The sequence below is a fragment of the Sabethes cyaneus genome, chromosome 3, assembly GCF_943734655.1.
Source record: "Sabethes cyaneus chromosome 3, idSabCyanKW18_F2, whole genome shotgun sequence".
Lineage (NCBI taxonomy): Eukaryota > Metazoa > Arthropoda > Insecta > Diptera > Culicidae > Sabethes > Sabethes cyaneus.
The window spans coordinates 191561491-191588961 of record NC_071355.1 but is presented as its reverse complement, the minus strand read 5'-3'; the positions used below and the strand labels follow the sequence as shown (position 1 = coordinate 191588961).

The following is a 27471-nucleotide window of genomic DNA, read 5'->3' as shown; positions in this document are numbered from 1 at the left end:
CTAAAGATACAGGCTAATCCAGTTGATGTAGGACGATATCCGGGTCGCCACCACGGGCTCGCCGGAAGCGCACTGTTTGTCGCCGAAGCTGTACAGTCCCACCAGATAGGGCAGGTAGATGTTGTTGCTGCGCTGAAACGAGATAAATGGATCCCCTCGGTGGCCACAGTTTTCTGCCTCGCTGCCATCAGCACGCAGTTTGAACTCCTGCCAGCACATCTGGTCGTTGTTGAGCTCGGTGTGGGACGTGAACTGTTGGCAGTCCCGGTTGTGCACCAGGTTCTTGTCTCGTGCGGTGAGAAACTGTTTATCGAACTGCACCTCCTGCGTATAGTAAGGCGTTCGATTTAAATCACGCCACAAACAAGCGGGGATTGCATTCTCGTTGACACTATCCTTTCGATCAATCGGTATTCACGCCGACCCAGGGTACATGTAAAACAGGTGCATTATTTACCGCAGACTGAGCACAATTAAGGTTTTAATATGAGAGTTCCGAGCGGTTGGTCCAACAGAGAATGTTATTGGGGAAAAATATGCTAACAACTATGATGCTGGACAGCAACTTTCTGTTTGTTGATCAAACAAAACTTTAAGCTCCTGTTTTTGATGGCTTGTACCAGCAGCGCAGAGCTAAGCAGTGTTTTCCCAAAAACATTCTAATAACAACCGACCGCTGCGGTTTGTGTCCCTTTTAGTCGGTTAGTTCGGTACTTACACCACCTCGGACTCCAGCTTCAGTATGGCAATATCGTATTCACGTGTTTTGGGATTGTAGCTGGGGTAACGAATGGTCTCCATCACACGTATAATTTGCGCCACGCCATCATAGATTTTGCTCACGTCCGATTCACCGATGCTGATCACATCCGGGCGGCGCCTAAATACCAGCGAAAAATAGAATGGCATATATTAGTGGACACGAGCCTTCATCGTTACGAGGGATATGGGTAAGGGAGCGGAGAACGGGAAAGGGGAATTGGTTGAATGCGCTTGACGATTAAATTCCGTCAGCGGGTTATGAGGTGAAAGGCAATTTCAAAGAACAACCGTTTATTGCAAACTTGTGCCGAGCGGAGCTCACAGCTGGTCTGCCAGTGTAAATTAGGTAGGATCGAAAATGAAATGTTATTAGCATCGGTGGGATGATACAGTAATAAATTTGATCGATAACAGTTAACAGGGATATCCAAGGAGCTGCTTTACTGGGTTGCAACTATGGTCTGCAGAATATTTGCATGTGTCTAGCGTATGGGAATGGATTTAGCTTTACGTAATACAATGTTTATGCCTCCCCGTTGGACTCGAGGTACGATACTGGTCTAACAAAGCAGTTGTCGTATATTCGAATCTTAACTGATAAGCGCTGGAGAAGTCAATAGGATCGTAGCACTAGTCCCGCCATTGCACAATGTGCAAAAACGGGCTCGTAATCTCAAGAATTACAGGTCGCTGGTTTGGAATCTTACAAGATACCTATTCTTATATAAAACAATGCAGGAAATCGATTGGTGATAGTTTCATCCTGCGCAGACTTCGGGAAGTGGTCCATTTTGCCCTATTTTCCCCAAAAATCATGTTAAAAGCTAATTAAACAGTATAAAAACTTTTTGCCGCCCGTGAAATGAACTCAAATAGCATCCAAATGTTGTCTAAACATCAGAAGAACCAGGTCCCATCCATTCCATACTGTGCGAAATGCAGGTATAGTCCATTTTGCCCAATTCACCCCTAAATACATAGTAAAACCTAATTAGAGCGATTAAAACTAATTCAAAGACAGGGGAATAAACTCGAATAGTACCAATTTACTCGAAAGGCATCAGAAGAGTTGATTGTCATCGTTTCGGTTCAATCACACAATCCGTTCGTTTTACCTGATTCTCCCCTAGATCTACAAAAACACGTTCATTTGCTATTGCGTAAAAAATCGCAATTTTTCAACGATGGTGTCTTTGGAGAAGTTTATCAATAAAATACAGCGCATCGTTTTAAACTATTAAGGTGAAATTAGCCGTCATTGATTCTATAAATTTCAAAAGCAGTTTTTTTGTTTGAATCAAAAATTCTATACATGAAAATATATTCGCTGTGTACAGCTTGGAAAGAAGAATGCAGTGAATACATTTTTAAGAACAGAAACCCTGTTTTGGGCCCAAAAACTGCTTCCGAAATTAGGCTTTCCGACGAAATGTTAATGACTGCTAATTTCCCGTTAAGGTGATCTTATACTCATCTATCAGGGTGATACAAACTTTTGTTTTTTTGAATAAGTCCAAAATTATTTTTCTTCAGAAAAATTATAAAACACACTAAAATGAGCAACTTTGCTGAAAATAGTAACTATCTATCTTTTGCTAGTTGCGATATAATGTGATATAATATGATAATATATTAATATAATGATTTATTTGCACACTTAAAAATCAATTCTGCACAATAACTCCGCATCCAATTAATTTATTGCTTTCAACTGTTCTCCAAAGTTACCCATATGGTAAAACACACATTTTTTTTGAAGACCGTTTTTACCTTTGAGTTAGTTTTAATCGCTTTAATTAGGTTATCTATGTAAAAGGGGGTGAATTGGGTAAAATGGACTATTCTTGCATTTCAAACAGTATGGAATGGATGGGACTTGGATTCTTCTGATGTTTTGACAAAATTTGGAAGCTATTTGAGGTCATTTCACAGGCGGCAAATAAGCTTTTATACTGTTTAATTAGCTTTTATCATGATTTTTGGGTAAAATAGAGCAAAATAGGCCACTTTCCGAAGTCTGCGCAGGATGAACTATCACCAATCGATTTCCTGCATATTTTTATATAGAAATAAATATCTTGTTAGATTTCAAACCAGCGGCTTCTAATTTTTGGGATTGCATTGTCCTGTACTCTCACAGCTAGCTACAAAGTTCTTTCATAGAAAAACAAAAGCTCAAGTACCGCAAGCGAAACGTAGCACCTAAACTTTGCCTTACTTATTTTTATTGGAACATAATCTATACGTATAAAAATGGATTTCTGTCTGTCTGTCTGTCTGTCTGTCTGTCTGTCTGTCTGTCTGTCTGTCTGTCTGTCTGTCTGTCTGTCTGTCTGTCTGTCTGTCTGTCTGTCTGTCTGTCTGTCTGTCTGTCTGTCTGTCTGTCTGTCTGTCTGTCTGTCTGTCTGTCTGTCTGTCTGTCTGTCTGTCTGTCTGTCTGTCTGTCTGTCTGTCTGTCTGTCTGTCTGTCTGTCTGTCTGTCTGTCTGTCTGTCTGTCTGTCTGTCTGTCTGTCTGTCTGTCTGTCTGTCTGTCTGTCTGTCTGTCTGTCTGTCTGTCTGTCTGTCTGTCTGTCTGTCTGTCTGTCTGTCTGTCTGTCTGTCTGTCTGTCTGTCTGTCTGTCTGTCTGTCTGTCTGTCTGTCTGTCTGTCTGTCTGTCTGTCTGTCTGTCTGTCTGTCTGTCTGTCTGTCTGTCTGTCTGTCTGTCTGTCTGTCTGTCTGTCTGTCTGTCTGTCTGTCTGTCTGTCTGTCTGTCTGTCTGTCTGTCTGTCTGTCTGTCTGTCTGTCTGTCTGTCTGTCTGTCTGTCTGTCTGTCTGTCTGTCTGTCTGTCTGTCTGTCTGTCTGTCTGTCTGTCTGTCTGTCTGTCTGTCTGTCTGTCTGTCTGTCTGTCTGTCTGTCTGTCTGTCTGTCTGTCTGTCTGTCTGTCTGTCTGTCTGTCTGTCTGTCTGTCTGTCTGTCTGTCTGTCTGTCTGTCTGTCTGTCTCTCCGTCCGTCCGTCCGTATGTTCCTTATAAAATCAAAAACTACTGAATCGATCGGCGTGAAAATTTGCATGTAGGGGTTTTTAGGGCTGGCGAAGGTTCTTATAATGGTAAGACACCCCTCCTCCACTAAGAGGGGGAGCTGCCATACAAATGAAATACTAATCTCTGCATAACTAGAGAACTAATCGAGCAAATGGAAACAAATTTGGCATGTAGGGGTTTTTGAAGGCAGGAATGTTGTCTATGGTGAATTAGAGCCCCTCCCCTTCTTAGGAGGGGAGGCTCCCATACAAATGAAACACAAATTTCTGCATAACTCGAGAACTAATCAAGTAAATGGAATCAAATATTTCATGTGGGGGATTTTGGAGGCATGAATTTATTTTATGATGGTTTGAGACTCCGCACTCCTGTGGTAGTGGCGGCGGACGCTCATAACACAAATTTTTGCGTAACTTAAAAACTAATCGAATTCGAGAAATTTTAGACTCTTCCATAAGACATTAGTCAATAACAAGACCACCAGAAACTACCTATAGTAACACTAGACGATTCAGAGCGAGACGGCCGCATGCCGCGAGTGTTGTCAGCGACCTGCCGCCGGAAGCGCCGGCCACTGCGGGGGATAGCCCGCAGGATTTATGTACAGCACAGTTTCTCTTTTTGCATTACGAAGTTTGTCGGGTCAGCTAGTGAATTATAAATTTGCGTAACCAACTGTTAAACATTGGGAAAATATCAAGCATTATCGAATTATACCCGTATTCATAGTTCTACGTCAATTCCACCTTTGTGCCCTTAGGTAACTTTTTGTATTTCTATGGACAGACGGCTTAGCGGTGTAATTGGTTAACGAACACGTTCAACCGGAAATTGAGAGCTGTGAGTTCGAGTCTCATCTTTTTTGTTTTATACCTTCGCTTAGTCAATATTTTTAGTCTAACAGTAAGATTTTTCAATTCACACATTTTTTCAATTTTCACATGAAACTTTTACTGTTCCGAAAAAAAGTTCAGATTATCTGTTTTTTTCTTCAACGAGGCTGTAGTGAGGAGTTCAATTCATTTTGATGGATTGGATTTGAATGTCCAAAATCTTGAAACATTACATGAACCGCTCATTAAACTTAATCTGTTCAGTTAGCTCTCATCCAATGTTTCTTATAATACGTTCTGGGGCTGAGGACCCCTTCCAGATATTCACAAAAAAAATTACCCACTCTAGCAACCATACTCCAATCTTCCGGTGTCTGTGGTGATACAAAATTTTAAATCGCATTTTTATCGATGAGCAGTAGTAGTACACCACAGAAACCGGCTTTCCGCCTCATCGCTGTCCAAGTCAACAGTCACCCGACCCAGGTGCCCGCGTCTACTCTACAAACAACCATCAAAACCAGCAAGCACATTCATTTTGCCCCACGGGCGAACAAATCCACCCAGCACATATCTCTACCTTCTAGTTTATTGGAACGTACCTTTTGACCGTGTTCGTGCATCCTGCCGTTGTAAGGACGGTGTTTTTGTTAATTAACGTTCCCATACAGTGCCAATTGGTGGCGGTCTTGTTGACTTTCCATCCGATCATCACGGCGTGCGGGTGTTCCCCGGCCTCGACCTGTCGACCGTCGGGCGAGGCGAAATCCACGTTCTTCTTCCTGAAGCGCTGGTAATTGGTTTCGCAGTCGGTGAGCAGTGGCAAATGTGCCGTCGCGATGAACGAATTAACCGGACAGCACACTATCGGTGCCGTTTCGTTCGTGCAGAATTTGATTTCGTCCACCAGAGCGCGATGGCTGCAGTGGTCGATATGCACACAGACGCCGGCCTCCCGGTCGGAAGCCTCGCAGATGTAGTCCAGCGCCAGTTCCTTCTCCATCAGCACTTGCCTAACAGTGTTGACGTTAATCGTCCTGTAGATAACCGAATTCATCCATTCGCGAAAAGCGATTGCCTTGGTGCTGATCATTGGTCGGCCACCGAATCCACAGTCCGGCGCATACGAACCGATCCCGATTAGGTCCTCCGGGAACGGATTGGAGTCGCTGGGGGGTCGTAATTCATTCAGCACCTCGTTCCCGTTCCACGGTTCGCAAGCTCCCGTGACCAGACTATCTTTAGACCACGTACAAAATTGCGTCTCGTTGATGCCATCCTTCAGGATGCCATAATTCTTATAGTGTTCGGTACAATTTGCGTTTTCCATCAGTTGCAACGTGGCTGTCAGGTAGCGCTCGGTTCCATCGGTGTTGTTATCCATCGAACCATCATCGTTCAGGTTGTACGGCCCGATGCCGAACGACAGGAACTGCCTTTGATCTTCGTTGGCTGCGATGCAAGAAACTGATTTCCAATCGTATCGATTCCTGCGGGGCACGGACACAATTGACATCATCAACGAAATCGGTCAATGGGTGATGGGGTAAATGAAGGCGGGGGGCAAAAGAAAAAAAAAAGAAGGACTAGTTTCAAATCACGTTGGATAATCACCTGTTATCGGTTTGCAGTCGTATCAGCGCCAGATCGTTGTAGAGCGTCTTTTTGTCGTACTCCGGGTGGAAGATTATCTCGTCTATGCGCTTCCAGTCGTTTTTGTAGTTGACGATGTCGACCTCGCTGCGGTGCACAATTGGGTGGGTGTCGGAAAGGAATAAGAAACCGATTAGTGTTTGGGAGGGAAAGGAAAATAAAATCGAGAATATTAGAGACACTGCAGTGTCTTTGCGCCCCAGGATGTTGTGAAACCATTCTGGGGTTTTTGCTCTGGAATTTGAAATTAAATTGAGTTTCAGGAGTATTTTCTTCCAACTTTCACCAGTTTCGATTGGCAGATAACAAAAGCGCAAACCGATTTGGTTTGAGGTTTGGTACGTTTCCTCTTCCTTTGAAAAGCGTTTTCATTAGTTTCAATCTGCAATTGTTAGTGGCAGTTACATTGCGGACAATATATGGCACAAATATCGAAGCGTGCCAGGTGCTTTCACAACTTTTGTGAGTTGTTGTGATTCTAAAAGAGAAATTAATTTAGCTATTCAACCAGAAACTCATTGTTTTAACTTTTAACAACTGGGTTAATATGATAATATATATGAAGCAAGGTAACACTTAAGGCTAATTTATGATTTCGATAAATTTAATTTCAGCTAGTGAATGGCATGTTTGGAAACTTACTCGCTAATAAAGCACTATGAAAATATTTGATAAAGACATTTCAAAGCTTTTTGCTGAGAGGGTACACTGCAGTGAATAGTAAAGTGAAAAGTTCCGATGAAACCATAACGTCTTTCGGTAATTAGGCAGCCGTTTTTCTAACATTTTAATTGCCTTAATAAAACGCTATGCGTGATGCTCTAATGTTGGAATTTCAGAATAATAGCTGCTTGAAAGCGTCTTGTCGGAATATTCGAGAGACAGACCCACATTGAACCAGTTGGCGATAATGATAATTAGTCGACTGCATTAACATAAGCTAACCGCCACTGACGTGCCCAGACCTTGGTAGAAGGTGGGACACTGAACTTTTGCAATACGCAGTAATTAAGTTCATTTCGCCAATTGAGTTTATACAAAATAGCTGTAGTTTAGATTTAATTTTAATATGAATATGTTTAAATTCTCAAGTGTTTTTTATTTCTGTTTTCTAAGCCGTCATGATATTGCAGCAATTTTTATATCCTAAAGTGTTTATCTTTACCTTGGCTCTACATTTCGCTTTCGGGACATGAGATTCGAACGTGCGACTGGTTTGTTAGACCAGCGTCGTATCTCCAGGCCAGCTGGAATCTCTAGTTCATATGAATAGAAAACGATAAAACTGCTATAAGAAATGAATAAGATCAATTTTGGATTGTTACTTGGTTGGCCTCGTATAAAAAAATGATTTCGATGTTGAACGTTAATATTTTTCGTAATAGGAGTAATAAATTTGTTTGGTCATTACCATGCTGCATCAAAATCCGGACGGTACCAATATCCGGACACCTTCTATAATTTATCCTCAATAAACAATAATATATATAATTTATGAGGTGTAGCTATGTGGATTACTTTGCAAATATATCTAAGATCCTTTCAACATAATCGGTGGTTAAGTAGGCTGCGCGAAATAACTTTAATAAATCCAAAAGTAACGTTGGTGTCAAACAGTGTCTTTTTTCTGCGAGTTTTTTCAGATTACTAAAAAGTAGTGCTTACGCGATTTAAGGTTTTGGGAACTTATTATTACGCAGAAACCAACTTTTTAGGCTTTGCATCAACAAAGAAGGTTAGTTTTAATTAATTGAGACGGTGTCATTGATTAAAGTGGTGAAATAAAGTGTATTTTTAAAAATAATTACGCTGTCCGGATTCAAAACCATGTTTTTAAATCCGGACATGTATGATGGTATCTACCTTATGTTTTTCTTAGAAAATGAAAGGACACGTTGAACCAGGTAGAAGGTGTGGTAAGAGAAAGAGTCTCGATCCACGGAACCGTCAAAATATTTGGAAATCCAAAATACTTTAAGGCATTTAATGTAGAAATACTTAATCACTTTCGTTCTCTGGTTATGTAAGGGTCAGTGCAGCACTTGACTAAAATCGTACCATTAATAACACCAAAGTGGCATTAAAAGTAAAAAAAAAATGTATAAAGTTATGATTTTTAATACTACATTTTAGAAGTGATTAGTTGTTTACTTATAGGTATACATTTCTTAGACAAAACATGAGAAAGTTTTGCCTGTCCGGAAAATGATTCAAAAGTGTCCGGATATTGATTCACTGAGATGTGAGGTGTCCGGATTTATGAACAAGACAAGCCAGTTTATTTCTCTTATTTTAATGTTTTTATTGAGTTTTCGTTGTAAAATTGACGTGTTATTGCAAATTTAAGCTTTACATTTGATTATAGTACAAAGCAGTTACTAAAATGTTGCGAAATTATTGTTTACGGAGCATATTAAACATATGACCTGCTTAAGTGTCCGGATGGATTACCTACGAATGGCCGAAACACAAATGGCCGAATCACGAATGGCCGAAACGCAAATGGCCGAAATAACGAATGGCATAATTTACCAAATGGCCGAATCACGAATGGCCGAATCACAAAAGGCGGAATCACGAATGGCCGAATCACAAATGGCCGAAACACGAATGGCCGAATGTCATATTCGACCGAAAATATTCATAGCCTTCAACCTGCGCAAACCTTGGGTACATGCTGTCCTTACTCGCTACCGCTCGTTCGGACTTAACTAAGGGATAATCCCTAATAGACAGTAAACCTAGGAAAACGCATGCACCTAAATAGTAGTAGTTTCTGCGGGGGGGCTGCCCCCCCGCAGTGGCCGGCGCTTCCGACGGCGGGTCACCGGCGCACACTCGCGGCCTACGGCCGTCTCGCCCTGAATCATCGAAGAAACATTTGCTACTAACACGGTAAATACGTCTCGCACCTTATACTGAAGATGTATTTATAACCAAGAAATATGAGGTAAAAACCAGTATAAAAATTATCTTCCGTAGATATATGCTTATATTATAATTGTAATCTTATTCTTACTGTCATGGATTTTCATAAAGAAGTAAATGCAGTAAACTACAAGTTTATTACCCTATTACTAAAGCGGCCGAAACATTTCATTCAATATCCCGCCGTGTCCATCTTTGTTGACCGCACATAGCAAAGCCAACAGTTGTGTCCATTGTTGTTGAACACGGTTTGCTTTCCGCACGGTAGTTGGTAGTTGTCCTGTGAAAAATGAGTGCATCCGGCGATTCATCCGATGTTGCTGGTTTCAACAACGAAGAAAGTGCGCCAGTCGTTAAAATTGTGTTGTCGCAGAGAGGAAAACCGATGCTTTCCATTGATGGGATACTATTCAATAAAAACAAGTAGAAGCGGAATGCTTCTTATGCTTTTTTCATTTCACCCAAAATATAATAAAACAATTAAATATACGCGGACTAAAACAACATTACTCGACCAACACAGACATATTCATGGCGGTAAAACGGCTGCAGGTTTGTTGATAAAGTACTTTTATTTGATGTTTTTATAATGTAATAAAAAATCTAGGCTTTGTCTTTTCTGTCGCAAAATCGGATACAGGAGGCGTACGACGCGATGGAAGAAACGATGCTTGAAGAATTGGAGAATTGCCTTACATATTTTCGGAATACTTACATAAGTGGGAGGAACCGGAACAACAGGCCATTGTTTCACCCCATTCTGTGGTCAAATTTTAAGCCGTCATTGACAAGCTACCGCGGACCACAAACAACTTGGAAGCATTGCATCAACGATGGACAACCATTGTTGGTTTCCATCACCTGTCAATGACCACGATCATCACTGAGCTGCGGGTGGAGCAAAAGGCGATAGATGGGAACATCCTTAGAATTCTTCAGGGGGATGTTCCGAATTCGCGCCGAGAAATAGACGAAAAAATCTACTCGAAATGTGTTAATGCTCACAAAATCAGCAGCAAAAATTTTGTGGACGCAGTTGCGCTTTTATTAAGCGCTAAACAAAGGCGTTCGTAAAGCATGTTTTGTTTGTTTAATAGTAGTATTTTGTTTTTTGTTTGATTAAAGTTATTTGTTAACTAATTGCCAATTCATGGTTTTTTATTGAATAGTTATTTAGGCATTCCGAAAAATTTCGGCCTTTCGTGATTCGGCCATTCGTGATTCGGCCTTTCGTGATTCGGCCATTCGTGATTCGGCCTTCTGTGACTGTTATTGAAATTCGGCCATTTGGATTTCGGCTATTCGTGATTCGGCCATTTGTGTTTCGGCCATTCGGTACCAGCCCGTCCGGATATTGATGCAGCATGGTACCAAATTAATAGCACCATGAAACTAGCAACTAGACAAGCCACCGCAATAAGATCATCTTTGATTGATGCGCCATATTGTATTGCTACGCCGTACTTATAGTTAGTTTATAAGAGAAGTGTCGCCGTCACCCAGTTTTATCGTGGTAAGATAAGCAATCGCAATAAATTTGCTTTATGAACAGTTATTTTATGATTTCATAGTTAGCTATAAATAGATTTAGTCTTGTATTATCTTGGTATAAATGCAACACCATGATAAAACCAGAGGTAATGATTCATACTGGATAAAACCTTTATAAAAACCAAATATCTATCTAGTAAAAATTAACAAAAAGTTTCAAGGTCAAATACCCTCTTATCTTGGCGAACGCCTTGCTTTTCAAGCAGGGACGACAGTTAAATACACCTTCTGTTCGCTGTGATTTCGATTATTTTTTTTTTAGAAAAAAATTTAGATTCTTTACGACGATTGGACCTAGACCAATTTGATATCTTTGCTTGGGAAGTGCGCCAGTAAAAGTGATCAAGTCTCCTCGTCCTAACAAAATTTCTACGACCGCAATTAAGCCTAGACGAATTTGATGTCTATGGTAGGGAAACCGGCGTTTATCGGAAACTCGACGGAGGAGAAAAGATATCAATTACTGGGTATTTACTCGAAAAGATCAAAGTATGCATTGGATTTGTGGATTTAAATCGCACCGTTTTGAGCGCTTAATGCATAAAGATATTTAAATCAAACCACGTGAAAACATCATAGTTGCCCTAGCGAAAATGTAGATTTGGAAACAATTTAACAAAGTCTAGAACAAAACTTTTACTGTGTTTTTATTACCAACCCTTCCCCCATATTGAAGACATTTAACTGCCACAACACAATATCAACATTCTCTTTTCATCGTTTGAATGGTATTACAACTGAACATTACAGCTGTAGCGCACTTTTCCAACACAGATATCGAATTCGCCTAGGTGTATTGAGTAAAGGCCCAGACACAATGCGTACGGATTTTACTACGTTGCGGAAATTTGACAGAAAACCCATGGAAAAACTGTCAAATTGCCGCAACGCAGTAAAATCCGTATGCATTGTGTCTGGACCTTAAAGTCCACAGCGTTTCCGAATATTTAAAACTAACTTTATTTTGAACTGCTGAATTTGAGACTCAACTCTTTTTTGTCTCCTCAGTTATGATTATTAGCTTTTCTCTTCCGTCTACTCTCCGGCGCTCATTATTTCTTGTGCAGGGTCATAGTCTGCTCCAGGCTTGATTTGCTCATTTTACTTTATATTTGCTCTTTTGATTATAGCTTCCCAGTCAAACAAAATTCGAAACAGTGATGCATAGGCCAATTGTAGAGTTGATTATTATCTACAATATAGTTGAAGAAAGTATAGTTTAATCTTTTATATTTATGGCGCTATGGGGCTGATACCCCGCTGGTAGCCAAAAGAGCACTCTTTTTGGTACCAATGGCATTGCAGCTCTGTAACGCTATAAATACAAAAGATTAAACTATACTTTCTTCAATGATATTGTAGATAATAGCTAACTCTACACTTTTCCTATAAATCACTTTTTCGAATTCTGTTTGGCTGAAACGCTGTAGTCAAAAGAGCAAATCAACCCTGGTCTGCTCCATACACCGTCTCGCCGTAAAGAATTTGTGATCTGTTGGGATTTGCCATTTTTACTGGCACACTGCCCTAACACAGACATCGAATTGGACTGAGTTTAACTGCGGTTTCAAGAAATCTTGTTGGGATACGGAGACTTTGTCATTTGTTCTGGTTTACTTCCCAAGCACAGATATTAAATAAGTTCATTCGTCGCAAAGAATCTTCCACCTGTTGGGACGTTGAGATTTTGTCACTTTTTTTTTCTAAAAACACATTAATACTATGATGGCGGCTTTTCCAACCAATCACAAAGCGAGCATTTCCTGTTAGACAATGCTTCATTATTTTCAATTTTTCAATAGTGCAACTTCAAGGATCAATATTTTTCTTTACTTGGATCAACGCGTAGACCGGTTTGGATCGATTGGAAAATATTGAAAATCGATCTAGAAACCACTAAACTATTAGCGTTCAAAACCTGATCACTTTTCGAGAATCAAACCTTACCGTAAGACGTTGTCCTACGTCAAAAATGCTGTTATAAAAAAAATTCCATGTCATTCTGTGTTATATTTGTGTCATTTTTGTGACACCAGTACTTAACTGTATAAGGAGCCAGCGATAACTATTTGGTTTGTGTAGTATTGTGTAGTTTGTGGTCATTTGTTTAGTACATGTAGTACATGTATTAAAGTATATTAATATAATTCGTGGTATGATCGGGGTCATATACCTCCCAGTTGGCCTCGAGGCATGATGCTGGCCTAATAAGTTAGTCATCATATGTTCGAATCCCGACTGGGAGACGCTGTTAGAGTCAATAGGATCGTAGCAACTGGCCCTGCAATTGTTCTGCACTCTAACAGCTGACTGCGAAGTCTGTCGTATAAAAACAGAAGGTTAAGTTTCGATAACGGAATGTAGCACCTAGGCTTTTCCTTTGCTATAATCGGGGAGGGGGAATTTTTGCTTTTGTCACCAAGCATTCGATTCTTTGGGAGATGACCTGTTTTTTTCGGGCGAGCGGCCTTCGAATTCCTTATCACTGTTCTTGGATAGTTCTCGTTGTCGATGCATTAAACGCGATGTGCGATGTTATTTTTGTTTGTTTTTGGGTATTTTTTTTGTCATCCATGCATAATTTGTTTTTATCGTTTCTGGTATTGTACTCAGACGCTCCAATAAACATTAGTTAATTTAAATTTTTGTTCTAGTATTGTACCATGTTGCAACATTTCTGTATCATTTTCGTTGTATTTTTGAATAATATTTTACCATTTTACCCTTTGTACCTTTTTTGAATTATTTATGTGTCGATTTGTATGATCTTTGTGTAATTTTTGCATTGTTGTTCTATTTTGTAGTAATTTTTCTGTCATTATTTTTGTCATTTTTGCATCTAATTTGTATAATATTTTAATCTCATTTAATTAATCTTTGCTAATTAAGGAAGTATTTATTTATTTATTTATTAACTTTTTTTTATTAAGGCTTTAAAATTAATCAAGTATAGTGTGGTTGTTTATATACGATGAAACTAACTGGCTGCACCACCTATCTTATAACATTACGGTGTAGCAATACAGAGTGAGTAGTAATAGCTGTCAATGTTTATTAGACGTGTTAAATTAAAAATGGGTTAATATGAGTCTATTCCGTATGTTTTTCGTTTAGAGTGTATTCAAATGTCAACAAAACTTGCAAGTTTGTTTAGAATTTTCATTCATTTAAGAGCCCTGATAATCATGGACGCAAAAAGGTAACTTTGGATAGGCATACAAAAGGAATAAATTTTTTTGCGGCCATCTTCGATTTGATCGCCATATTAGATTCCAAAAATCATAATTTTTGCTATGAGGCCCTTACTAATTTTCCAACCTTTACCTTACCTTTTTCAACCAATCAGGTGTAAAAATTCCAATACTTGAAGACTTCGCATCAGTAGTGGCTCCGTTTCAGCGAGAATTACTCCACTCCACTTCATCGACTCCACAGAGTTGAAAGATGACGGCAACTGCTGAGGCAGCACGGTGATTGTAAAATTCTGTTTTCGGACGAAAAACTGTGTCTGCTGCAGGATCACCACAACCAACAAAATGATCGGATATATGCAGCATCTTTCTGATATTCATGGGAACAAACTAGCTGTTCAAAGATGTCAGAATGTTTCCAGGCTGAAATTTGAAGGTTCCATTGCTGTTCATTGAAGTTGGTATTGAAATCAATACAAAATATTACATCGATAATGTTTTGAAAAACCATTTGCGTCCCATCCAGGGCTTGAAAAGGGATCGCAAGTTGAATGTGACTGTGTGAATGCGTACGATTTCCGCATTCAACCTGCGTTTTTCGAACGATCATTTGACTGTTTTTTGAATCCAGTTAATCTGCCGCTTGCGTTGCTGCCGTCCATAATTCTTGCGGCCTCTCAAGAAAAGTCAACAGTCGTTCTACCGATTTGCGCGTTCAGATCGAAGAATCTAAACTGCAAATTGATTGGAAGCATAAGATGACGTATTTTCTCGTTTCTCTTTTTTTTACGATCCCGTAAAAAATTTTACAGGAATGCGCTATAGACGGATTTCACTTCAACTTGTCTATGAAGTTGGTAGCACCTTCTCAGAATTCACTTAGTTTTTCCAAAATTGGTCTAGACTAACTTTTGGAAAGGGCTCAATTTGTTTTTTTGTTATAAAAAATATAACTTGAAAACTATAGGACCTACAAAACAATTATCTATAGGTGACATTTAGAAAACATTCTGAATTTTCATAAAAAATACTTTAAAAATAAAAATTAAATTCTATCACTGAGAAAAAAGCATTTTAAAAACTAAAAATCTATTTTCTTAGCAAGGCCATCTCAGAAATTGATGAATTTTTTTGAAGATAGACAACTATATGACCTACAAGTCTTTCATACATTGCAAAATAGGCATATTTAAATGAAAAAAGTTTTTCTAATTTATGCATGCGTCTTACTTTTACTGATGACCATTTACTTTTCTGACAGCTATTGCTACTCACCCTTTATATATCTTTTGTCATTTTTTTTACCATTTTAGGGATATTTATGTGTTTTTTCTAGATTTTTGGGCCTTTGGGTTCGTGAAATATTGCATGCCAGCTTAATTGATGGTTGATGCAGACATTATTTAACGATTTCGAGATATTATTGCCTTGAAAACCATAGCCAAATTTCTATGGAAATTTTAAGATTCACTCGGGCATATCATATAGCTACTAATTAAAATAATATTTTTAATAATAAGTGCACAAGCAAGACTCGTGTTAACAATTTTATTAAATTCAGAGATGCTGCAACACAAACCATATAATAGTTTTGTAAAAAACTCCAATTATTGAACATTAGTGTACCTCATCCTTGGCACGCCAGTGGTAAGTGTAAGTAGAAGGATACCACCCATATGTGCTATACTATGTTATTGATTAGGGCTGAGCAAAATTGCGAAATGATGATTGGAAACAGCATACTTGGAACAATACGCTATGCTCTACTAAGCAACTTGACCGAATCCCTGTATGTTCATTATTACCGACCCCTGACGAGATTAGCGGCATATTGACCGAACACTTGTAGCTGCTGCTAATGACTATGGAATCAGCTGTGAATTCCCCAGTATCATTGTGGGGAAAAGAGGTTAGCAACATTCGTTTAACTTGATGATTTAATCTGGCGAATCCAGCGAAATTGATACGATTTCGCAAAAAAAAAAGTGCCAAGATGAAAGGCAAACAAGAAACGCATGCATCATCATGAATCGGTGAATTGTAAGTGACACCCCGATCAGGAGGACCTAACAAAATTATAGAAGATCATGTAATTTTGTTACCAACTTTTTTAACAACGGTTGTTATTGATTAGGTAAATTATAACAAAAGTTGTTATAAATTAGCTTCCGAAAATGGTCAAAACAAAATTTAAACTATATTTTCTCTAATAAATACCTGATTTATAACAAACGCTGTAATGGTTTTATCTAATGTAATATAATATATCTGTAATTAAACTAATTTTTTTTGTAAGTAACATATTTTTTATAATAAAATTCATATGTAACATTTTTAGTGGAGGAATCTAATACAAATTTAAATTTTTTTTTGTTTCTTCCTAATTAGTTAATTTTTGATTTGTAACATAATATGTTATAAAACATAATCTTGTTATGACCTCCTGATCGGGACTGTACTAGACCTTAATGAATTTACGAACTGGTACCACTGATACAACAAAAAGAGTCTTTTGTCCGAATTCAATTCATTAACAACTTGTGTTATCAATTATGCTTAAGCAATGATATTGTTACAAGTGTAAGCTTTTTTATTTCAATGTCTTCCGAATTTACGCAGATAATATGACTCACACTTGTTCTTACGATCGCGTAATTATATTGGATATCTTACTGTATGTTTTTTGCACAATTATCGATCGATTATCGAATATCTGTGGAACAAATTGACTTCCAATCTGTTAATTTCTTAGAATTATTTCGTTCGCGGCAGAACCAAAAAAAAAACCAACGCCGATGGATGATTATTGTTTTACTGGTCGATGCACTTAGGCATTGCAGTGGTTGGCAACGTCATCCAACGGTACGGGTTTAACCGCCGCAAAACTGTAGCGCGTCAATGTCAGACAGCGCCGCGGTGGGTAATTACCACGCAGCGATGAGTTGGTGAAAATATGGCTACACGCGGTGCATCACCAAAATTCGTAGTTTAGACAAAAAAAAATTGTGAACGATATGAGCATGAGCCGAAGCTGTATATAAACTGGAACAATCGTCGTTGAAACTATAGTTCGATTCAGGACGTGCATCCAATCAAAAGGTAGATCTACTGAACGATACCGAAAGGTTCACTAGTTGATAATCATATTCTCCTGCATTTTCAGTACCCAATCAATATGAAGTTCGTCGTTGTTGCTCTCGCCCTGCTGGTTTTGGTCGTCGCTCAGGATGACAAGTACACCACTAAGTACGACAACATCGACGTGGATGAGATCCTGAAATCGGACCGTCTCTTCAACAACTACTACAAGTGCCTGATGGAGGAGGGAGTCTGCACACCGGAGGGTAACGAACTGAAGCGAGTGCTACCGGAAGCGTTAGAGAACAAATGTGCCAAGTGCAGCGACAAGCAACGCGAAACCAGTACCAAAGTTATAGACAATCTGATCGCGAACCGTCCGGATCAGTGGAAGAGTTTGAAAGCCAAGTACGATCCCAACAACAAGTACTCGTAAACTGGCGTGCCGTTTCGAAACCTAATGACTAACTTCACTTTTTGTCTTCCAACCTGTTCCCCACAATGCAATCCTGAAAATGACAACTGTCCACAAATCTAAGAGTGAAATATAGAAAAGTACTTCCGCTGCAAATTTTTGATTGTGTTTAATTTTTTTTAGTTCCGTTGCCGCATATTTTCACTTCACAATTTGTTTCACGATTTCCTCAAATTTTGATTGAAAATTACAATACAGAAAACAGAAAACAGAAAACAGAAAACAGAAAACAGAAAACAGAAAACAGAAAACAGAAAACAGAAAACAGAAAACAGAAAACAGAAAACAGAAAACAGAAAACAGAAAACAGAAAACAGAAAACAGAAAACAGAAAACAGAAAACAGAAAACAGAAAACAGAAAACAGAAAACAGAAAACAGAAAACAGAAAACAGAAAACAGAAAACAGAAAACAGAAAACAGAAAACAGAAAACAGAAAACAGAAAACAGAAAACAGAAAACAGAAAACAGAAAACAGAAAACAGAAAACAGAAAACAGAAAACAGAAAACAGAAAACAGAAAACAGAAAACAGAAAACAGAATAAACTGAATTTGTTCTACAGCTTGTCTCTGATTATTTGACATTGCAAAACCTGCTGCGGTGTTAATGGCAAGTTCCAATCAAGCTGCTTGCGGCCTTAAGGCCCCTTCCATTGCTGTACGATTGATTACAATGCAATGGTATCGAAGTCATTCGCAAAACCAAGAAGCATGTGAGATTTCGTGACGATAATCCGGTTCCTTACCACGTTTGCTCTTCGTATTGCACCTTTCAAGACAATGTTGAATAGCAGGTTAGAGCAGGTTAGAGTGCATCCCCTTCCTGCAGTCATTGATGTAACTAGTGGGGAGCTAAGCCCTCCTGAATTTAAGAAAAAAATATTGTTTGAAAACTTTAAATAAAAAAATTGAGAGTAATTTTTATATGCATCACATTTCAAAGATACCATGGGTTAATGTGCATTTAATTTTAATATACCGACGAAATAAAATAGTCGAAAAAATGCCAGGGCTATAGCCTTCCCCTAGAATTGAGCGCTAGTTCTGCCAGTGGCTTCAGTACATCTAATGTCACGAAAACGGCTGAGGTCTTATGCGCTATTCTGACGCATAATGCTCACCCATCATGCGTCGCTTGAATCAGCGTAATTTATTTCGTCGGGAAACCTTGTTCTAGCATTTTCTGCTACAGCTCATTTCGTTTGACTAAATCGTACGCCGCCTTAAAGTCCTTAAAAAGTTGATGAGTCTGCCAGTTGTACTTCCGGAGCACTAGTAATTGACGCAGGGTAAACATTTGATCCGTCGACCCTTGTGAAAACCAGCTTGGTACCCGCCGATGAAGGACTCCGCTAATGGTCGCAGCCAACAGAACAGGATACTAGAGAGTATCTTATAGGCAGAATTGAGCAAAGTTATGTCTCGATAGTTTTTACAGTTGGGTCGATGTCCACTTTTAAAAATAGGGCAAATGAGGCCATCTAACCTCCGGCATTTATTTATCCTCCTAGATTCTGACAACAATAATCCGGTGGATTGCTTCCTACAGTTTCTCGCTCCCCGCTTTTAGAAGTTCAATCAGAATACCAACCTTCCCAGCAGTCTTACTGTTTTACAGCTCACTGATTGCCTTCTTAACCTGCCTCTGGTTTGGTGGCTCCATAGTTTGGCCATTGCTCAAAATTCTTATCCGGTTCCTTCTGAACTCCGTGTTTACCTCTCCAAGTGAAGTACTCCTTCCACCTGGCACCTACTGCTGTTTTGTCAGTAAGCAAGTAACCAGCACTATCATTGCTCATCAGAGTCATGGCAAAAATCCTGCACCTGACTGTTTTGTAGAAACTTCATGTGTCCTTGCTGGCGAATCGCTTCTCTGCACCGGCTAGCATATCGTCCACGTTCTTTTTCCGCAGTTCTAGTCTTCCGCCAAATTATTTGACTCCTAATAAATCTTAAAGACTCACACAACCTTCTGACAGCAGCTATAAAATCGTTTAATTGCGAAGTGACTCACTCTTCAGAAGATTTTTATAAAGTAAGTCTTTAAGAGTAAGGTTAAGCTCAAGTAGTCTCATTTCGCTCTACTGAAAACAGCAGCAAAATCGATTATATTATTCGCTTTCGCTTAACAGTAAAAAAAACTCAATTAATAGAATGGTCAAAGTAACTCAGTAACTCGCGAGTACCTGTCATCATTAAACCGGATCCTCTCGTTGATGAATGTTTTAGGGTAAACGCACCATTAGTGGTGGTAGTACCAGTAGTGGTGGAAACTCGAATTATTCCATTATTTTTGCAGATTTTGGTACAAGTTAGATACTTATCAAATAATACTGTTACTGGTAGTTCGATACTTATCAAACTTGTACCAAAATATGCAAAAATAATGGAATAATTCAAGTTTCAACCACTACTGGTACTACCACCACTACTGGTGCGTCTACCCTACTGGAATTTTCATCATCAAAGAGTGTCGTTGGTTTAATGATGCTCGTACTAGGGAGATATGGTCTCACTTGGCCATTGGTTTAATTGAGCTGCTTTATATGACAGTGTCCACCATAACTTAGTGATGCTTTTTGTTTTGTGCTACAAAGCTATTTTGCATTTTTTTTAAGAAAGCTGAGCCGGCCAGCTTTGTTAATTTGAAGAAATAAAATTATAGTTTTACTGTAAATATGGTTTATACCAGAATATGTGAACAATGGCGTTCCTAGGCTGGGGCACATTGGGGCACGTCCCCAACCTTCTATAACAAATTTAATTATGACAAAATGATTTCTCATTGTGCAACCGGGAAGTCCAAAGTTGTCAATTCAATAGCCCGGTAATGAATATTAAGTGATAAGAAAATTATTTACTTTAAAATAGAGTCCAATTGTAACTTTAATTTCTAGTCCGATTTAAGTCAATTTGGAGTTTAAATTCAAGTCAATTTGTATGTTCAATCAGAAGTTCCATTTCAAGTCCAACTTCAATGTCCCATTTTAAAGTCAATTCCTAATCTAATTCAAGTCCAATTTCAAGCCCAATTTTATGCTCATTCCCAGTCAAATTTCAAATCTAGTTTTAAGTTTAATTTCAAAGTCCAATTTAAGTCTGATTTCATGTCCCATTTTAAGTCCAATTCCGAGTCTAATTATTTCCAATTTCAGGTCCAACTTTAAGTGCAATTTAATCTCCGATTTGGCTTAAGTATATCCTACAAATTATTTTTTTGTCCAGTGATTTTTCAAGCCAATTTCAAAGAAGGGAGGGGGGTGACCAAAACTTTAAAAATAATTTGTTGTGGCCTTACTTGGCGATTTTCTGTCCAAAACTTGCTCTTGAAAGGTTGGTGCCCTTGTTCCCTGCACAGGATTACCTACGAATGGCCGAAACACAAATGGCCGAAATAACAAATGGCATAATATATCTAATGGCCGAATCATGAACGGCCGAATCACAAATGGCCGAATCACGAATGGCCGAATCACAAAAGGTTGAAATACGAATGGCCGAACGTCATATTCGGCCGACAATAATCACGGCCTTCAGCCTGCACAAATGTTGGGTATATCCTGTCCTCGCTTCCGCTCGTTCGGACTTAACTAAGGAATAATCCCTACTAGTCGGTAAACCTCGGAAAATGCATGCACCTAAATAGTAGTGGCCGGCGCTTCCAACGGCACCTCCCCCGCAGTGGCCGGCGCACACTCGCGGCCTGCGGCCCTCTCGCCCTGAATCATCTAGGAAACATTTGCTACTGACACGATCAATAGGCCTCGCACCCTATAATAAACGTAAATAATTCACGCTTAGGGGAACAAAGAATCTTCAATCATCTATACTCTATCTACCAAAATAAAAAAATAAGACGCAGAGTATGTCTTGTTTTTCTGAAAGTAAGGTACAGAATTTTACGAAAAGCTTTTCTTCTTCGCCTATGAATGACGCGGACCATCACAGAGCTGCGAGTGGAACAAAACGCAATAGAGGGGAACATTTTAAAGATTTTTTCAGAGGGATGTTTCAAATTCGCGGAGAGAAATAGATGAAAAAATTTATTCAAAATGCGTAAGGTCTCACAACATGAGCAATGAAAATGTTGTTGATTTGGGCATTCTGGAAAAATTCGGCATTTCGTGATTTGGTCTTTCGTGATTTGGCCACTCGTGATTCAGTCTTTCGCGATTCGGCGTTTCGTGATTCGGCCTTATGTGACTTTTGTTGGAATTCGGCCATTCGTGATTCGGCCATTTGTGTTTCGGCCATTCGGTACCAGCCCCCTGTACACACTCTGTGTATGTAAATATGGCCTAGCATAATAAGATGTATTCGATATTTTTTGAAACGATGGTTCTACAATTGATGAAGGGACGGTAGGGGAAAGAAATGAAAATTTTTTGGTGAAGGAGGGGGAAGAGCGGAAAGGAAGGGGGGGGGGGTATTGGTAGCTATGCTTGACAAGTAGTCATTTTGACTCCTACCTTTTGTCCAATGCCGCTTTGTCCAAGGTAGGAGTCAAAATGACTACTTGTCAAGCATAGCTACCAATACCCCCCCCTTCCTTTCCGCTCTTCCCCCTCCTTCACCAAAAAATTTTCATTTCTTTCCCCTACCGTCCCTTCATCAATTGTAGAACCATCGTTTCAAAAAATATTAAATATATGTATGACCTCATTCCAAGGTCAAGACTAAAATCTTGAGATTAGTCTATGTATTTGATGTTGAACTCAAGTATTCTTCCTAATAGTAGCAACCCAGCAAACCACAAATCGTATAATAATGTGTGAAAATCATCTTGAATATCGCTAAACAAACTCTAAATCGTACTTAAAGCTTAATAAAGCTCACCCTAGTTTACATTTATTCGTACAAAATGATAGTAACTGATTCACATACGATTTTCGTCATAGAATTGTATAGCATTATGGAACTAATCATGTTGAGTCGGGTTTCATCTTATACAAATACTTATGAATGTGAATTGTTTTCATATAATTTGCAGTACGTATATCGCCTCCAAAACAGTACGCATATGCTGGTTTCGTGCATCGAATGCGATTTTTCTAGATATATATCGGTACATATATCATATTTGTTACTTTGATATACGGACGAAAATGTTTGCTGGGAATAAACCAGTTTGGGCAGGGTATAATCATTTCAATAGCATTATAAAAGTAACAAATTTATGCCACAGTAATCATAATAAGATCAATTTTGTATTACTACGCCTGTGTATTGTTACGCCTTCCATGCAGAGTACTTTAGCAGTTTTATTAGAGATGCCGCACAGTCAGCAATAATAGTAGTTTCGTAGCAATAATATAAGCAACCACAATCAATTTGTTTTTCGGGCCATTTTAATGGGTTTTTATAGCTAATTATAACTATTTTTATGCCTCATTTATCTTGGTATAGTGGAATTTTGAATTTGGCATGGTTCGATTTTGGCATGCCTCGATTTTGGCAACAAAAGTATCCGTTTTTGGCAACACAAAATATTTACCTTCTAAAAATATGTTTAAACATCAGTCAGTTTCCGCATACATGCTTTAAAAAATGATGCCAAGTATGAAATGGGAAAGGCAAATGAGGAGCGTCCAATATAGCTCTAGCTATCCCAAGCCCCTACCTAGCGCCTCCACGTGGCCATACCCGGTAGTGCTCTATTGAGTAGGCAAGCTAGGAGGTGCGATACTGTGTGGTTCCCGGCTGCCTGATCTCATAATCGAGGTTTTGGGCAGACGGTGGAGCCACACGATCTGGTAAGCATAATATAAGTTATTTTAATTATTTTTTTCGTTTTAGCTTATGAAGCATTTACTGCTTTATAGTGAAAACTTTGGCCAATACGAGTATTAATACTGCACATGGATATTGGATACCAGAAGAAAAATCAGATTAATTATTAGAAGCATTTATGGAAACTAAAGGGACGCAACTCTATTCCATTCGAAGGACTGCTGGTGAGATTGTTCTATTTTTACCCATATATACCACATTTCATAAATAAACTAGAATCGGGAAGAGGGAGGGACCATCAGAGCACTTGTTTGAAGCGGTGGGCCTAGGGAGAGTGAAACAGTCAACTTTCTAGGGTTAATCTTGGCCCGATTAATAACACATCGTGGATAATGAGCGGGCTTTTCTCCCCACCTGCTGGAGTCATTCTGCATTAAGACGGTTTATTCAACGATTGACTCAGGTGACTTAGCCCTTGGAAGGAGATTCTCTAAATCCCTGGTAGGTGTAAGTGATGTTGCTTATCGACCAATTCCCTTTTGGCTCTTCATACAAGAGTTGGGAAGCATGACCAATCGTTGAATATGTTCAACTCTTTTTGACATGATAGGCTCATTGCTATGAACGGATGTTCTGCTAAGGCAGGTGGTAGTACCATATATTCATATATATTCACATGCTTTAAAAAATGATGCCCTCAGTGTATTGATGAAAACAAGTTTGCGGTTATAGAATGTTTCGAACAAAAATATTTTTATTGCCGTAGGACTACGTCTTACCGCAGGTTCCCAAAAATTTATGCTTTTGGTGGACTTTAATTTCAACCGACCATCTTCAATGGATTGAGACGGAAATAATTGCGTATAAAGAAAATTGTCCCATAGACGACATACCGTCCAATATCGTTTTCAGAAAATCTTGAGAAATGAATTCCTGTAGCATTAAAATTCCATTCAACATCTAAAAGGTGGTGAAATAGCATAGTCATTCACCATCATCGCTATGATTTACTATCTTGAGTATTCGCAACAAATATTTACTATTTTCCTAATTATTGCTGTGGGCAAAAGCTCCCTAGAAAGGCACCCTACTCACGATAGTTTCAAGCAAAATAAGTACAAAAACTTTGTACTAGCTACGCTACATTTTGAAGTGGAATTATTGATTAATTGCAATTGCCCAATCGATAAGTGTTTCTGCATAGAGCAGTTTATAATATGAAGAAGTCATTTTATCGTACGTACTCAGATTTCGAGGAAAAATTGAACAATGGAATTCTGCATTTACTTGATGGAAAATAACTTCATTTGTGAGTTTCTGTTAAAGTCCATCAGCAGTGAAAAATATGCATCTAAACATAGTACTGCTTCCGATGGATCGCATGGTAATAAGATCAGATTACAAATGATTAATCGAAATCATTGCTCATCCACTATCATCGATACTAAAGACTAGAAAACCGTTATTCCTAGCTAGGTAGTCGTGGTTTGATCTATGTAAAGAGGCATCCTTACGGTAGTTACAAGTGGGAAAGTACGCTGAGCAGTGTTTACGGAGGAAGCAAACTTACAACTCAAGCTGGCTGAGTGAAAGGAAGGAAGGATACAATGCGGCAGAAACACAATACGATACGGATGATACGAGCTTGGAATGGCGCTGGTTCTTGTGGATCTGCGGTCAGCAGTATTATTCCGGAAGCCTGCTGCAGCATATGAAATAGAATACGCCTGGCAAACAATTGCTAGACCAAAACAAACTTTTCAGACACGCAGCTGTGAATTTTGTCTATGAGCTAGTTCGAACATTATTAGTTGCGGATTGCGAATATAAGATAATTTACTTTAATAAGAACAAATTGTATATGTAATAACGAACTTTTCGTGTTCGTGGTTTGGAATACATAAAATCAAACCAATATTGTATGACAGTTGGTATATAACTAGGTACGTTGAAAGTCAGTAAAATGATACCTTTCCCTAACAGAAGCATGCACCGCAGGTACTTACACGTTTTTTACGCAACGGGCCGATGTCACGGCAAAATCCTGTGCTACAATCGTACATCCGCAGATCCAATCCACGTTATCACCGTCCTTTCCAACAGCACACTGTCAGAGTATACCGACGAAGGTGTAACAGGTGTCGTGTAAACCGAGAAAGAAACAAAAAGACTGCGGTAAATCTTCCCACCGGAACAGACAAGTTAATCATTATCGTACGAGGACGTAAGCTCTCTCTAATTTAGCTAGCCAGAGGTTAGGTCGTCAAGTGCACTCACTGCACTACACTACAGAGGTTGGCGGTCGGATTGCGACTGTTCGTACCTTGAACTCTTTAAAGATTTGTAATTGTGCCCGGTGCGGATCGGAAGTCGTCATGTCTCGTTTTCCCGTCAGGTGTGGTTGGTTGTATCTGGTCTGAAACGGTAGAAAAGCTCGGTTTAAGTGAGCGTTTGCTAATTTTTCTCTGTGATAGTTAGTGAACCTTCAGCTCGGGAGCAACAAGTGCTTCGTCTGATTCACGTTTGGAGATGTGCTTCACGACACATTCTTGTGGGAAAAAGTTCAGTTTAGTGACATCCTCTATCCAATTGATGTAGTGGGAAATTTTTGCATACACTCCCGGTGTTGTCTGTCCGCATGGCACCCCCAGTGCTGAGACACCCACCACAAATGGAGTGTACTTCGAGCTCGACAGCAGTCTCGCTTGCAGGGGTCCACCGGTGTCGCCCGGACAGTCGCTTTGCTGTTCATCTCCGGCACACATTAGCATCCGATTGATTCCCTTTCGGAACGCTTCCTTGTTGTCACGGTACCAAAACTTGCATCGGTCCTGATCGATTAAATTTAACCGGGTGCTGTAGACGGGTGGGGAAACGTCAGCATCTGAAAAGTGGTGCAATTGTACTAAATGAAAATGAACAGAGTAAAAGATTATTTTCCTTTGTTCTGTTTGTCTGCCTGAGGGTTTCTATTTCGAAACAGCTATTAGAATTTAATTTGATACTAAATATACTAGATACTAAGCAACTGTCCCGCTATTATTTTACCAAAAAATTGACACGTTTAATATATCGCCTTGAAGTGTTCTTTTTGCAAGCAAAATAGAGATAACTTCTGGGTTCATCAAATTTGATATCCATTGCTCGTCAATAAATTCGTATCGTTAGTCTAATTAATGTCACTGACGGTTCTAATTGCATAAAATACTCACAAAAATCCCAGCCGGTAGCATACAACGGCAGCGATGCGAGCGACTCGTTGGTATACAAGCAAGCCGGTGTTACAAAATCGGTCACACTAAAAGAAACCAAAACAAAAACAGAGATTTTCTGCTGAGAGCCGAACCCGACAGTCCTCGGGAGAGACCTCGGCCCGAGTGCATATTTGAGAGAGATTATCTATATTATTATTCGGTAATCAAAAGTCGACCTACGTCACCGGTTTTGCAAGTTTGATTAGCGCTACATCGTGATAGGCACTGTCAGTATCGAACTCGGGATGGCGGACGATTTCCGCGATGTCCAGCTGTTGCGCAAAGCGGTCGTCTTCGGCGCTGTACAAATCCAGGTCACCGGCACGAATCGTTGTTGGTTCTTTTCTGGTAAAATCGAGTAGAATTGTTTGAACCGTGATTAGGCAATCATGTCTTAAATTTATTACCCATCTTCAACCGTACAATGGGCCGCTGTTAGTACGAAGTCTTCGGCGATCAGTGTTCCGGAACATCTCCACTCGAAGTCACCACTGGTTTGCTTCCACCCGATGGCTACCAGGTGTGCATACTCTCTAGAGTACGTCGGATACGAAGCCGTCTGGCTAGACACCTTACGATCTAACAGCTTCTGCAGTCTTAGAGAACAATCTAGATATAAAACAGAATGAAACGGTAATAAATCGGGCTTCTTTCGCAACAAACGCGTCTCACCGTCGAGTGAACCGGAATCCGTGAGCGTGTGTACGCTTAGCTCTGAAACCAGAAGTAAAACACATTCAGCAGGTAAATATTCAACCTTGAAGTACGTTTGCTAAAATGTCACAGCACAAATCACAACGCAATCTTTCACTTTCTTTTTTGTTTAAACATAGCACAACTCGTCACAACCAGTCACGTTACTAACCTCCAAATGTTTTGTAGAATGCTAGAGCACAGTCAGCCGACAAGACGGTGAAAAACACCAGGAAACCCAGTGTAAATCTTTGGCCACCATCCGGCACCAGTGACCGTAATCCGATTCCATTCAT

At 39.4% G+C, this 27471-nt stretch overlaps 1 protein-coding gene across 1 annotated transcript; it reads right to left on the bottom strand.

The window, feature by feature from the left end:
• LOC128740529 (transmembrane protease serine 9-like) lies at positions 1-27471 on the bottom strand. Its single transcript, XM_053836073.1, has 12 exons — positions 27348-27471; positions 27155-27196; positions 26890-27091; positions 26663-26827; positions 26441-26526; positions 25712-26112; positions 25552-25644; positions 25235-25335; positions 6236-6361; positions 5224-6111; positions 719-880; positions 1-391 (listed from the first exon to the last, which is right to left on the bottom strand). The coding sequence occupies exons 1-12, from the start codon at positions 27469-27471 to the stop codon at positions 1-3; spliced, it is 2781 nt and encodes a 926-aa protein (XP_053692048.1).